The 13,404-nt window shown below is 43.9% G+C and overlaps 1 protein-coding gene across 7 annotated transcripts; it reads right to left on the bottom strand.

Moving 5' to 3' along the window:
• Positions 1–1,494: 1,494 nt before the first annotated feature.
• On the bottom strand, positions 1,495–13,263 carry NSDHL (NAD(P) dependent 3-beta-hydroxysteroid dehydrogenase NSDHL). 7 transcript variants are annotated; one of them, XM_080554196.1, is made up of 10 exons: positions 13,220–13,262; positions 12,563–12,622; positions 12,090–12,196; positions 11,555–11,605; positions 9,049–9,210; positions 7,991–8,137; positions 6,940–7,068; positions 4,918–5,060; positions 3,220–3,322; positions 1,495–2,538 (listed from the first exon to the last, which is right to left on the bottom strand). In XM_080554196.1, the coding sequence occupies exons 4-10, from the start codon at positions 11,573–11,575 to the stop codon at positions 2,203–2,205; spliced, it is 1,041 nt and encodes a 346-aa protein (XP_080410322.1). In that variant the 5' UTR covers positions 11,576–11,605; positions 12,090–12,196; positions 12,563–12,622; positions 13,220–13,262; the 3' UTR covers positions 1,495–2,202. The 7 variants fall into 7 exon arrangements, with proteins under 7 accessions (XP_080410322.1, XP_080410323.1, XP_080410319.1 ...); XM_080554197.1 differs by having other exon boundaries at positions 13,205–13,232; XM_080554193.1 differs by lacking the exon at positions 12,090–12,196 and having other exon boundaries at positions 13,220–13,263.
• Between the last annotated feature and the right edge of the window lie 141 nt (positions 13,264–13,404).

Raw genomic sequence — 13,404 nt, forward strand, 5'->3', positions numbered from 1 at the left:
CTTGAAAAGTAATCGTTGAACTTGCTCCTTTCCCTTCAGTACGATCCTCTCACCACCCCTAGAAGCGCAGTAATCCCTACTTCACGAGGAGCTGAAGTTCCCTGCCGTGCTGTACCATGAGTCCCAAGAGCAGTACCCACCTTTTGTGTACCAGCAATGCATCTGAACTAGAATGCTTTGTCCCTCGTGGCTTTTTGTACTTACCAGTTTGGGTTTATTGGCTACCTCTACTGCACGTAGCAGAGGTGCATCTGAATTGTCTGTTTTCACAAGGCCACTCCTCCAGTAGCAATTTACAAGTTTAGTGTCAGTTGACCGCATCATGAGAACTGGAAGTGGGGCCAGCTCCAGAGAGGAGCATGAAAAACTTCCCTAGTCCTTCCTCACTCCATCCAGCAGGTGAGATTGGGAACAAAGCCATCACTATCAGCTAGGCATGGTTTCACCACTGAGTTCTTCTTATAAGTCACAAATTGTAGAGATATGGATGGGGCATTCACAGCCACTCACATCACCAAACAGTGAGGAAAGAAAGGGTCTTCCCATTATCAGGGAATTCGTGGCAGCACATCGGTGCATCACATGGAGGGAAACACGGCCCAGCTATTTGGAAGCAGTATCTGTCTCCCACTGAAACTGGACGTGGGGTGACACAAGCAGATTGCGCTCTAGAAGTTGAGCTTTACATATTTAACCCTACAGGCTGGGAAAAACAAAACAAAAAATAGCCAAGGTGTTTGATGAGTGCAAACCCGAGATGTGTGAAGTGACCCAACTACTGGATATTTACTTCAAGATCAGGCAAGGCAAATGTTGGTAAAACTACCTAGCTGTTCCAGAAAAAGTTTCCTGGAAAAAAAAAATCCAACATAAAACTTCTGGTTATATTGTAGAGTTTTAAAAACTCCTTCATTTCTATGGGATTCTAGCAGCACGTTGAGCTCCCAGATGAGGTCAAGGCTCACTGAGCTGGGCACAATGATGAATACACAGGGAGGCACTTCTCATACTTCTGAAATTTGAAGCATCAAGAAATATGAAACATCCATCATTGCTGGAGAGCAAGGAACTGGCCACAGAGGGAAGTTCCAACCCTAACCTAAGCCCTCATTTAAAAAAACAAAATGAAACTGGAGCACTTAGTAAGATTATGGGGTAAAGTAGACTTAATTTAAGTGGCAACTAAACAATTTGGTGAACACAGTATTATAGCCTTTTTCTTGTGTAAGAGCTTTTCATGTACTGAGTGGTCAATGCAACACAGTGACCATTACCATGCCTGACAAACAATGTCAGACAAGATGACAACCTTGTGCAGCAGATCTTCCAAACCAATGTAATTCCTACGGGAAGTAAGAGAGCTACGGCAAAATATGTGCTGGCTGACAACAAGCCACAGCAAAGATTTCTCCCCCCACAAAGGGAATGATTAAAAATCTGTTTATGCTGAGCTGCTCAGAATAGGATCTGTCCCTTCAAAGATGGAACACAAAGTTAGGAAGTCATCTCTTCTTGTTTTATTTATATATTTCTACACAGAATTAAGCTCCTGCAGAAATAAAGGCACATGCTTCCTTACAAAGAGGAGCCTGGCATGCATTTTCTCAGATTTCCTTCCAATTACTCTGTAAGAGGCCAAATCAACCCACCAACCACAGGAAGATCCAAGAACAGTCCCAGAACAATAAAGTCAGTTTCAACAGTTAAAAAAAAAAAAAAATGGTGGCAGAACTCCTCCTTGATGAAGGCCTCTTTTTCATTGCTTCTGTATAGAAAAAGCCAAACCCCAGAGAGAAATCAGTTGTGAGCAGTATTTCATCAACTGATCTGCAGCTATGAGAAGAGGCGGCTGTTATCACCAGAGCAACAAAACAGAGGACAAGGGTGGAGAGAGAAGACGAAGGAATGCTGATGTGCGGGGCTGGGACTGAAAAGGGCACAGCAGGGTGTTTATTCATAGCCCACAGAGTTCAGCAGCTGTTTCAGAACAACAAGTCACATCAAAGGAAAGAACTGTTAGCACAGCTACTACGTGAAGTGTTTTTCAACCCAGAGAAGTCTGTCTTGATAATGGTGAGGAGGAGGAGGGACTTTGGGAAAACTCCCTGTTCCAGGCAATTAGTGAAATTTGCTTCAGTGTTCATGTTAAGATTTCAAAGCAATTAGGAAATTCAGGTAGAAATAAAATCCATCCAGGACTTCTCAGGCCTTAGCCCGGCGTAGGTGGGGGTAGCTCTGGAGAGTCCTGTCTATCGCTTCATCCAAGCTCACCACTGGCTTGTAGCCCATGTCTCGTTTGGCCCGTTCACAGCTGTAGTAGTGAAAGGTCCCAGCTAGTGCTACCCGCATAGGGGTAAAAGTGGGCTTGATGGTGACCAGTGGACTGAGCAGCCACAGCACTAGAGCCAAGAACAGGGCCAAGTAATATGCCAGCCCATAGGGAATATAGTACTTGGGTGCATCGTAGTTCAAGCCAGTCAAGATACGGGACATGAATGCCCAGAAGGGAATTGGTTCATCATTTGTGATATGAAATGCCTGAAAGAGAAGACAAAAAGCCAGATGAAAATCATGCCTTTCACAAATTTGTCTCTTTGATGGCCCAGCTCATCTCATGTTCACGCCCAGGAGACTGACACCTCTGACTTGACCGCAAAGGCATTTCCATGAGAAACTACCTTCCACCAACCTCCTCCATCTGAAAAGCAGTTATCCCCTTTACTAAGACCTTTACTAAGACAGCCAGCTACTTCTGACAGGTTAGTTTACTCATCAGTGGTCAAACTGAATGACACAACACAGTGAAAACATATAAAAGCATGCCCAGAGCATGGTGGTGCCATGGAAGTCTGTAAAGAAATTCTGCTGCTCAGAGCTCTATTGTAAGAGCTACATAACTTCTCTTATGCACTCATTTCAGCTACCCACAATCTGCCCAGACTTCCTTCCACAAGGTGTTTTACAGAATGAAGTTAAAAGTATTCGCATGCATTTTGCCCCACATTGTTGCACAGAACAGTCGTCGGATGGGCAACGATTCGTTATAACCAGACAGGAAAAAGTGACCCGTTTGTGTGAGCTAGCCCCACTCATCTGAGACGGATTTTTCAGTACAGACACATCAACATGAACTACAGAGCAAAAACACATAACCAAGCAAGGCAGGCAGATGAAGCTGAGCTAGGGGACACCCACTCTCCTTCCCAGTTCCCTCCTTACCTTCCCACACAAGGGAGAGTCCTTCTGAAGGTGCTCAGCAGCTAGGATATGTCCATGGACCACGTTTTCCACATAAGTGAAGTCTACCAAGTTCTTTCCATCCCTGCACAGATGAAAGGAAAGAGTTATGTCCAAAGGTAATCTGGGCAAAAAAACTGCTTGCGGCAAAAGGAAGGGTATTTCACATAACACAATTTGAGAATCCTCTTCTCCCTGTGTTGTGCCATAACTTCAGGTTGTTTGTTACTCTGATAGAGATATGAAGTCACCGCATCTTATCTCGAGACAGAGGAAAAGCCGTTACTATCTCAGCTCTTGAGAAGACCCTCAGAAAGTTTATATTCCTGTAACAGTACCCTATTTAAACCCACTGAGATCCTACAGGTCCAGCGATCCACAGAAGCAGAACAGATAGGAACACAGTGGCAACCAGCACGCAGGAAGTCACTTAAGGACAAGCTTTCAATTATGAATTTCTTGGCTCATGAAATTTTAACTTACTCAATAAGCCAACTTCAGTCCCAGCTGAAACAGATTCAGCCCACTGTGTTAAATCTATTTCTACACAGATACCAAAGATAGAGCTGCATGCCACTTTCAAGAGTCCATCTAAATCACACAAATTGTTTGTTACAAAACCATCAGCACACTCATTTGGCCATAAAAACATTGCTGCAATCTAGCATTCTGGGAATTAATAATTTTTGTTTTCAACTTTCACAGATAAATGGCTATTTGCTTTCTTGATAGGGATAAGCAGGTCTTTATAGCAGCAGGAAAACCTAAACGAGGAAAGCGTGTTTGAGCTAGAAAGCAAAGACTTACACAAAGTAGAAAGCTTGAGTTTATTCTGATCTGTGAGCAGCAAACCTACCTGGGAGATCAATCTAGAAGTGAACCATAAGGAAGAATAAGAGCCATATAAACCCAACCCGAGTCCCTTTCTTTCTCCTACTCTAAGCACGTATTCATTCACACAGGTACACACACAATAGCTTCCTGCATGCAATAAAAACCTATTATAAATTAAAGAGCGCATTTATTTTCAAGATCATAATAAAAGTTTAAAAGGTTTCTTAGTAGCAGCTTGAACTATTTCTTTCTCTAATATTTCAGTGGTCCACTGGAAACTGCGAGACTTAATAACAATGCAAACATCTTTGATCTTATTGGCCTGAGCATTAGAACATTGTCAAACACACTTTTTAATTGCAAGACCCTCAAATACCAGTAGTGTACATTAGTTAACAGCAAGTCATCTGAGTTCTTTGATTAAAAAATGAACTCTTTAGACTGTGAAAAGCCAGCTCAAGTTATGTCTGCTTTCCCTACCGATATGCTTTTTGCATGAAGAATGCTTACTCATCTGAGTGTGTGAGTCTCTAACAAAAGGGCTATGAAAGAAGACTACTGGATTCCAAGCAAAAAGTTACGGAAACTTTTCCCCCCTCCAGAATTACATTGCAGTTCCCAAGAAGAGACTGCCAGTGCAGAAGGTTAAATCCTGCCTTCTTCTCCGATGCTGAACACCTCAGGACAAGGATCCCGACAGACTTAATATTACCATGAATTATCCTATTCTTACATCAGAAGATCACTGAAAGCCACATCACCACTCCTGATTTAGCATCATCCCCTCATCCCCTTCCAAAAGGGTTTCAGGTTTAACAAGCTATAAAGTGACTAAGCCTTGCTCACCCGATTATGAACTTCATTTTGCCACTCTTAGCTGCTTGGATGAGGATGGGAACCAGCTGAGGGTCTCTAGGACCAAATATCCCGTGGGGGCGAATAGCAAGAGTGAAGAAATTGTTGTCAGGGTCATTTGCACTCAGTACTTCCTGTAAAGGGAGGAAGAAAAAAAACAAACAAACAAACAAACAAAAAAAAAAAAAAGAGAGAGGTTAGGAAGAAAAATATGGCTTAGTAACATACCCCAACCGCAGCACTAGAGCAGGGAAGCATTCCCTCATCTCTTTGGGAAGACATCAGTGGAAGAATTACTATCCATCCTACCCCTTTTCTCTTCTTCTCTTTAATGAGAAAAAGAAACAAATCTGTTTTCATTAGTGAACACTAAGTGGATTAACAGTGAGCTCTTTGTCATTTAGCACCACAGAGACCAGAGGAGCTTTAGGATGTGGGGGAGTCAAAAAGAAGGAAACTGAGCAACTCAATCATCATTTAACGGAAGACTTCCATCATAGGCTTCCTTGACCACGTTCAGAAGGGGTGTGGTCCCTTTTTCCTGGGGACACCATGTGCAAAGCAGATTTAACAAGGCACCTTTGAAGAAGTTTTAATTCTACTGGGAGTTTCTAAACATGTTCAACTGATTTTTTATTTTTTAATAAAAAAAATCTGCTGTCTTTTCTAGTAAAGACTCAAGAACACCACATGCAAACAAACACTGAATACTTTCACTGCTTCACCCAAAATAGATTTAATTACAAGCATATTGACTTGATTGTTGCTCACAAGCTTCCACTCTGCTAGTCCACTTTGCAGTAAAGTGGTTATGGTTGTGAATGAACAGATGTTTTTACACTGAGCTCTTTTCAAAGAACATAAGAAAAATTCTTAAAGGCTAATACTGTACGGAACAGGACACAGCTTCCATCTGGAAGCAAATCTAAATTCTTCTTGTATAAAAAGCATAAGTTCTTTCCACAACTGAAATGCCAACCATTGAAAAAAAACCTTGAAGATACATTTGTATGCTTTGATTTAAAACACTGCCATACCATGTTGGGACCACAAATACTGCAACATTAACAACCTGAAACAGAACAGATACTGGTGATCTGTAGAATTTCAGAGCAGCAGACATTAAGATGTAAGGGGAAATTTTTAAACACTAAGAAGAAAATTTTCAGTATATGGCCAACAACATTAGTTTACAACACGTTTTTTGGTTGTCATGCCCCTTAACTTGGTTCAAATCCCCACCTCATTATCTCCTTCCCCAGTACCTTCAGGCTGCAAATCAGGTCAACGTGGAAGGAAAGCCTTCCAATGGGAGCAGAGAAAGCAAAAAAGTCTCCCCCAGCTTATCTGAAAGCAGAGCTGGATCAGTTAAGAAAGGGACTTATTACATGTCTCCGTCAGTTCTTTTATTCTTTCTCCAGAAACAGCTCCCCTCCCTCCCAATGTAACACCCTACTTTACTCAGCTTTCCAGGTAGTTTGTCACAGCTTTATTTATTCACTTTTATTAAATGAATACATTGGTTAGAGTTTAACCAGCCAAGGAAGACAGAACTGACTGCTTAAGAGTTTGGACTGCTACAGGGCTGCTAGGAAAGCATCCCCTGCACCATCCCATCAGCACGCTCAGGTAAAAGGATGTGGGTGAGCTGTGAAAGATGCAAGCAGCGGCCACCTGCCACACTTCTCTTAACAGAATAAACGAACACATTTCCACAGCTCCCTAGTCTCCATGCTGAAAAGAACACACAAGTCAAGAGGTTCTGCCTAAAACAAGGGAATTTTCCTGTTCCAGTTCTACCTGAAAACTCTGGCCGATGTTGCTAGATGTGCTTCAGTTTGCACAGACTTTCTCCACGACTACGAATAAGACTTCTTTTTAAAGAAACAAAGATTCTGGAGAATAGAGATCTGCTCAGTCTTGAAGTTTGTTGATGTCCCCCAGGGCATGCCCTACTTTTAGAAGGGCATTTTTAAGCATGGAAAAAAGTGTTACCCATTTTGTGACAAATACCTTTTCCTGTAGGATTTTTGTCTCTGTGTAATAGTCAATAGGTTTTTTCGCATAAGGGAGGTCTTCTGTTCCATTTTTTATGTCTGTGCCCTCAAAAACAACACTGGCACTGCTAGTTAACACCAGTTTCTGCGATGGATGAGAAAGAAAACAGCTTTTTAAAGCCTCAGAAAAAAGGGTCATTATTTACAAAGACTAAGTAAAGACAATAATAATGTTTAATTGACTGTTTCTACAGAGAATAAACTGTGTCTGGAATAATGTGGGTTAACAGAAGATGATCTGAAACTGCAGGTAAGAGTTAATTAAGAGAGTGGGAGTTTTCTAATATAATTTATTGCTACCTTAAGGACAACAAATTTCCAGGACAACCAAAGTGAAAACATCTCCAAGGAAATGGGAGCACCCACTAGGCTTAGCACATTTTAGCACTTAACATGCAACAAATGTTTAAGATATCTTTGCTTATCTTTATGATAACAGTACCATGCCAGATTACAACAAAAAAGAATTCTTATCCTGGATATTTTTGTTGGATAAAAAAATATGCCCTCATGGATTCAAAACAGGAAGCCAGCAATCACTTGGGCAATCGGAAACGTGGTTGTAAATAAGATCTACTTTTTAAAAGATAGCTGGATCCAACAAGTTCTAACAAAACTTGCTTCTTGCTCTGACAGAAGCTAGACTAAGCCTGAAGGTAAACACTGCACGGCCCGTTTCCTACAATGGCTTACGACTGGAGAAGGGGGAGGCAAAACAACAACAAATACCTGTGGGCTGGGAGTCCTATATAGCATTTAATTCTAAACATTGCCAGGTCTGTATTTGTACATGGACAACATGCAAGGTATCTTGGAAGTATCCCATCTCTGCCCAGAATAAGTAAGGGATCTTCACAGGCGTTGTGCTTGACAATTTGGTAAGAGTGAATAAAATCACCACACTGAGAGGAAAAAAGCCTTTTTACCAGACTCAAACTGGTCCATAGTTCAGAAATCACCAACTCACATTCACATCTTATGTACTCCACAAGCTCTTCCATCCTTACCTGCACTCCAGCTTCTTTGCAGGCTTCAATGACTGTTTTGGTTCCCATAAAATTCACCTTATAAAACAGTTCCCTGTTGTCACTTGAAGGTGCTGGCGACGCACAATGAAATGCCACTGAAGCGCCTTGTAAAGCTGGGAGCAAGGCCTACAAGAAGACACGTGCAAGACAGCAATGAAACAGCAGCAACAGGGATTACTCAGGAAATAAAGCATGGGTCTTAATCTCATGAAAACTAAACTGCTAAATTTCAAGTCACGTTCCTTCCATAAAGGTAAGCAGCTAGAACAGGATTAGCCTCTAGGGTCTTCAGTGTCCTCTCCTTGTTAGAGAAAAGAGCACTACATTAGCTCTTGTTTTTTCCCCCCCCGAGAAGAACCTGGGAATTTTCTGAGAGCTGGAGGCTATCTAGACATAACTACTTGCAAGAGTCTCCATTGCAAATACGAGACTCAAAATTACCTGGGGAGAGGAGTTAGAACTCCACACGCAGCAGGTTTCACAGCATCCCATGGCACTGTCTGCCTTGGAGACAACTGTCATAAAGCTCTGAGATGCGATAATTTACACTGGTAGGGAAACATCTCTTCACGTTGCATACAGATGCTTTTGCCAGGGTTCACATGCATAACCTTGTCAAGGCAAGAGGTCTTAGTGTGTCTTAACTGTGAGGAATGATGCATCCTGTGGTGCTCATGCAGCTGAGGTTGCACGTAGCTGCTCTCCTAGCTAATTACCAACAGTGACTGTAATTAGGCTCCACAGCTGAGCTAACAGTAATGCAAATCACAAATCAGAAACAAGTTCTGTTCCCTTCAGCTTCAAGCAGTCACCAGCTATTTCTTTAAGTGTTCCAGATGACACTTCCCCAGAAAACTGTTTAGGCCACTGATTTCAATGGGAAAGGCAGGAGAGCGTACCTATGCATCCTTTTACAGCCTGTACAAAACTTTCAGGCATTTAAGCGCTTCAAACACAGCCTGCTTAGCTGTTTGCCTGGACATTAGTTTATACAGACATCCTTCCCATCTACGCAGGTTATTGTTGTTAGTCTGTACCTCTTTGTCGCAAAGGTCTCCCAGGAAAAACTGCACTCTGTCATTCTCAAATCTCTTCTCGATATCAAACACGTTGACCAAGTAACCCTTGTCCAGGAGCTTCTCCACCATGTGCTGGCCTAAGAATCCGCAGCCGCCGATCACTGTACACTTTTTACCAGCCTGCAAAGACAGTGAGACAACGAGTGTTACAAGAAAGCAGACATGCACCAACAAACAGTGCAACTAAACCGGGATTGAACTTCCTAAGATCTTAACGGGCTGGAATTTTGCACAGCTCTGATTGTTCAAGTCAGTAGTCGATTTGATTGGGGGAATCTAAACTCAGATATCACTTTCCAATACGTCTGTGCCACCGCAGTAACCTGAAGATCAGGCATGCCAGTGGTCCACACAGCTTGCGTGCTGGTTCCTATTTTGGCAGGACTCTATCACGTAACCAAGTGGCTCACCTAGGAGGGAAGAAGAAGAGGACCAGCTCTGACAAACTCTGCCCTGATATAAACCAGACAGAGCTCACTACAGCCACAAGGTGCAGATAACCCAAAATACAAAACCCATCACAGCTAGCAAGGACAAAGCCATTTTCACAGCACATGAGACTCAGGCTCCTCCAAGCCAAGAAAGCAATCAGGTAAAGGCAAAGCTTATCCTATTTAATCAGTCATTAGTTTTTCATCTCTTTTTTAAATGCTTTATAATTCAATGGCTAGAGTCGCTAATTAACAGATTCTGGTTTGGTCACTGGTCTAACTGCAATGAGTGTGGAAACCTCACTGCCAACAAAGAACATGCAAGCAATGAGTCGGAGAAGTTTTTGTACAAAGACTGCTCTGTCCTGGCTGGAAATACATTTGCTCCTTATTGTTGCTACACAAAAACCCACCTCTGCAGTTATTCTATTGAGCTGCAGGGAATTTTAACCCCGTGAAACCGCACAAAGACAACAATTGCTTGGAAATTTCCAAGGGCTACATCCCTAAACAGAGATTCAACTGCAAAGCATCAGTTATCCACAGCAGAAATGAGAAAAGTTCAGCGCAACTCAGCAACTCCAGCGGGGCATAGCCAGCTACTTGGAACAGTGCGTGCAAAGCCCAGCCTGATTAAAAGCATTAAATAAATGAATTAAAGTTCTTCTGGGATGGACCAATGGCCTATCTGGTCCTGGATTCTGCTTCTGATGGTTGCAGAACAGACAGTACGGAAAAAATATGTTAGCCCAAGGACTCTCTGCAGTTTGTTCTCCTTGTATCTCCCCCCTACAACAGGTCTACACTTGCTTTACTCATTAGCTTCCCGATTTTGTAAGTTCGGTCACATCCGCCCCCTCTGCAGTCTTCTATCCCCACGAAGGGGTTGAGCCTCTTTAGCTTCTCCTCAGCAGGCAGTTGCTCCAGTTCACTGGTATTTTTATTGGCCTTTGTCTGTGCCCTGTCTCATTCCAGCACGTTCTTCATAAGATGCAAACGCCACAACTGCACACAGCGCTGAGCTGAAGTTTTAAACAGCGGCAGAATGACGCCCTCTGTCTGACTGAAAGTGACAGCATCACTTTCTCCCACCGCAGTTGATGCAGCCCAGGTTTTTCTGTATGACAGTTTCCCCACTCACCCAAGCAAAGGTCAGTATTCTAACCATTGACTGACAGATTTATTTAAATAACCTTTAGTGCATGTTTATAACCTAAAGTACACACACCTCTTTGGAAAATACTAACTGAACCAACCCAGTGTCCAGAATCAGTGTAACTACAGCTCACGGTACTGCTCCTGGACAATGTGGCCTTTTTCTAAAAGGCTGGCAGAAATCCAGGCTAGGCGGGATTACATCAACTTTAGGAGAGGAATTACTATCTAGCTAGTGCTGTGCAGCTAAAACAGCCTGTTCATGCTCTCTAACGTTATGCTAGATTTTTGTTTGTTTTCTAAATATCTGACATTTACTTACAGAAGCCAGAAAAAAAAAAAAAAGAAGATAGACTGGAAAGCAGAAATTTCTCTATAATAAACAACCACAGGCGACATACCAGATCAGCTTAGCAAGCTGTACTCCCAAGATAAATGGCCAAATAACTTTCTAGGCTAAGCAAAGCATTATTCTTTCCATATTAAAACTTCCTACATTCAATACAATAATGCCAGAAAGAAGTTACTATGGTCTAGCAGATCTCAGAGAGCCCAGCTGGGCCCTTATTTGCATGCCAGCATGGAATAATGTTTTAAGGCACACAGGAATGATCCTGGTGTAAGCAGACCTCCAGATCAATGGATTCAGCAGCACTGACAAAGCCCCTGGTATTCTTCAGGGCTGGAGCATCATCGGGTCTCTCTGGAGTTGGAATGGCAGCAAAGATGCCCCTTTTCCAGCAGCAATATCTTTGGGTGCAGGCATTAACACAGAAACAGCCTCATTTCTTCCAAGCATGGTTAGAGAATACCGATCTATGAAAACATGTTTCCACCAGACAAATCTTCATGCAGCAAGGCTGAAGCCCTCTACTCACTGATCTGAGGCGTGCGGCCATTTCTCTGATGACTCGGTATCAACCTAATTCCTAAAGAAAAAAAAAGAAAAAAATGTTTTATTCACAATACAATACTCATATTACTTAAGCATGCCGTTAACACTAACAACTTCTTTTTAAAACAGATTTCTAGTTACAAAAATTGAGGTGTAAAGCCACTGAAAATGCAAATTACAATTGAAAATCGAGGTGCAAAGCAGAAACATGAAAAACGTCAGTGAAGTAATTCTCCCAGACCAGCCGAACATGCTAAGCAGCACAAGACTAACAGGGACATCAAACAGCTTCCTCAAAGGCACAATTCTAATAAAACATCTCTGATAACAAAGGCACCATTTTGTTTTGGCACCACTTTATTTTGGTTAGCATTAGCTTCATGAACTTCCTGAGTATCTGAGCATCTATACTCCAAAAACACAAAGGCAATTCTGTTGTTTTGGCAGTCGTCTCTTCAAAAATAGAGCTGCTCGAGGGTGCTAGGAATAACAAAACAGAACTGAAGCACCACACCCGCCTGTTCCAAAACAGCAGACACGGTGAGGAAGAAATGCCAGCGCTCACTGGTGCTGTCAGCAGAGAGGGAAGACAGCGTTGAGACTTTTCAGGTTTTCACATCACAGGCTGTTGATGGCACAAGTTTCGTTAAAATTGTTACACTAATAGAGAACATAAATCCCATCTCAGCTCTGGTCCTACTGTGTGAAGTATAACTGAAAGGCAGAAAATGACAATATGCCTATTTAGATCTGCTTCCATGAGGAAAGCAAGCTGCGTGCAAAGATTTCTGATGGTCTCACAGCCACTTTAATTGACCAGCACAAAACCTGTTGCTTTAGAGGCCAATTCGAGTCTCCTGATTCCCAATCAGTCATTACCACTGCCTCCTACCATCCATGCACCGAGGTGGATGAATGTGTGGTGAGTCTCAAATTAATTACGTTCCACCTGGGCTGGTTTCCATGCGGAGCACTCCCTGACCCATCTCACCTCACAAACACAGGTGTCAACGCAGCTGGATGCGACGCAGGCGCAGCTACACCAAGGCTGCTGTAAAATGACCACAGTATCACACCAGTGAGCACGTACCACACAAGACAACAGCTATGTTCAACTGACTCGCCCCCAAAGCTGCCGCTTACAGGTCTTTTTTACTTTCTGAGAAGCCCTTTTGAGGCGACAAGAAAAGAAAAACAACAAGCTGGATTGGTGCCTGTCTGGCCAGGAACACCCAGCTGGCTTCAACAACCAGACACGAGGCCACCTGCCCTCCTGCTGCTCCCTCCCCTACCCCCACAGCCCCCGTGACACGGCCTCACCGCCCCCCAGAACAGCACTCGGACCTGCCCCGGCTCCGGTTCCCCCCCACATCCTGAACCACCCCCAACCCTGACGTGCCCCCACCCGAGGGATCCCTCCCCTGTCCTGAGGACCCCATCCTGAAGACCCCTCCCGTATCCTAAGGGCCCCTCCCCTATCCTAAAGCCCTCACCCTAAGCCCCCCACCCCTCATCCTAAGACTCCCCCCAACCTAAAGGCCCCCTCCCTCACCGTAAGGCCTCCCCTTACCCTAAAGGCCCCCTCCCCTCCCCTAACCCGCCCCCACCCCCAAAGCCCCCTCTCCCCCCTCACCTCCCGGCCCCTCACCTCCGCTGTCCCCTCAGCGCCTGCCCGGCCCCGCCCCCTGCCCCGCCCAACCAATCACCGCGGGCGCTCCCCTCAGGCCCCGCCCACCAGCCGCCTCTCACCCCCTCCCCTCGCGCACGCCCTGGGCCGAGCATCGCGCCAGCCGACTGCCCCTCGCTGATTGGTCCCGCCCTCCCCACTCTAGC

This window comes from Anser brachyrhynchus (assembly GCF_964034855.1).
Source record: "Anser brachyrhynchus genome assembly, chromosome: 13".
NCBI lineage: Eukaryota > Metazoa > Chordata > Aves > Anseriformes > Anatidae > Anser > Anser brachyrhynchus.

Coding starts and splice junctions, on each gene's coding strand:
- NSDHL (XM_080554193.1), bottom strand. CDS start 11,575: ATGGCCGCACGCCTCAGATCA. Junction 8,138..9,048: donor GAGACCTTTGCGACAAAGAG/GTACAGACTAAC, acceptor GTCTTCTTGTAG/GCCTTGCTCCCAGCTTTACA. Junction 2,539..3,219: donor ACTCTCCCTTGTGTGGGAAG/GTAAGGAGGGAA, acceptor CTTCTCTTTCAG/GCATTTCATATCACAAATGA.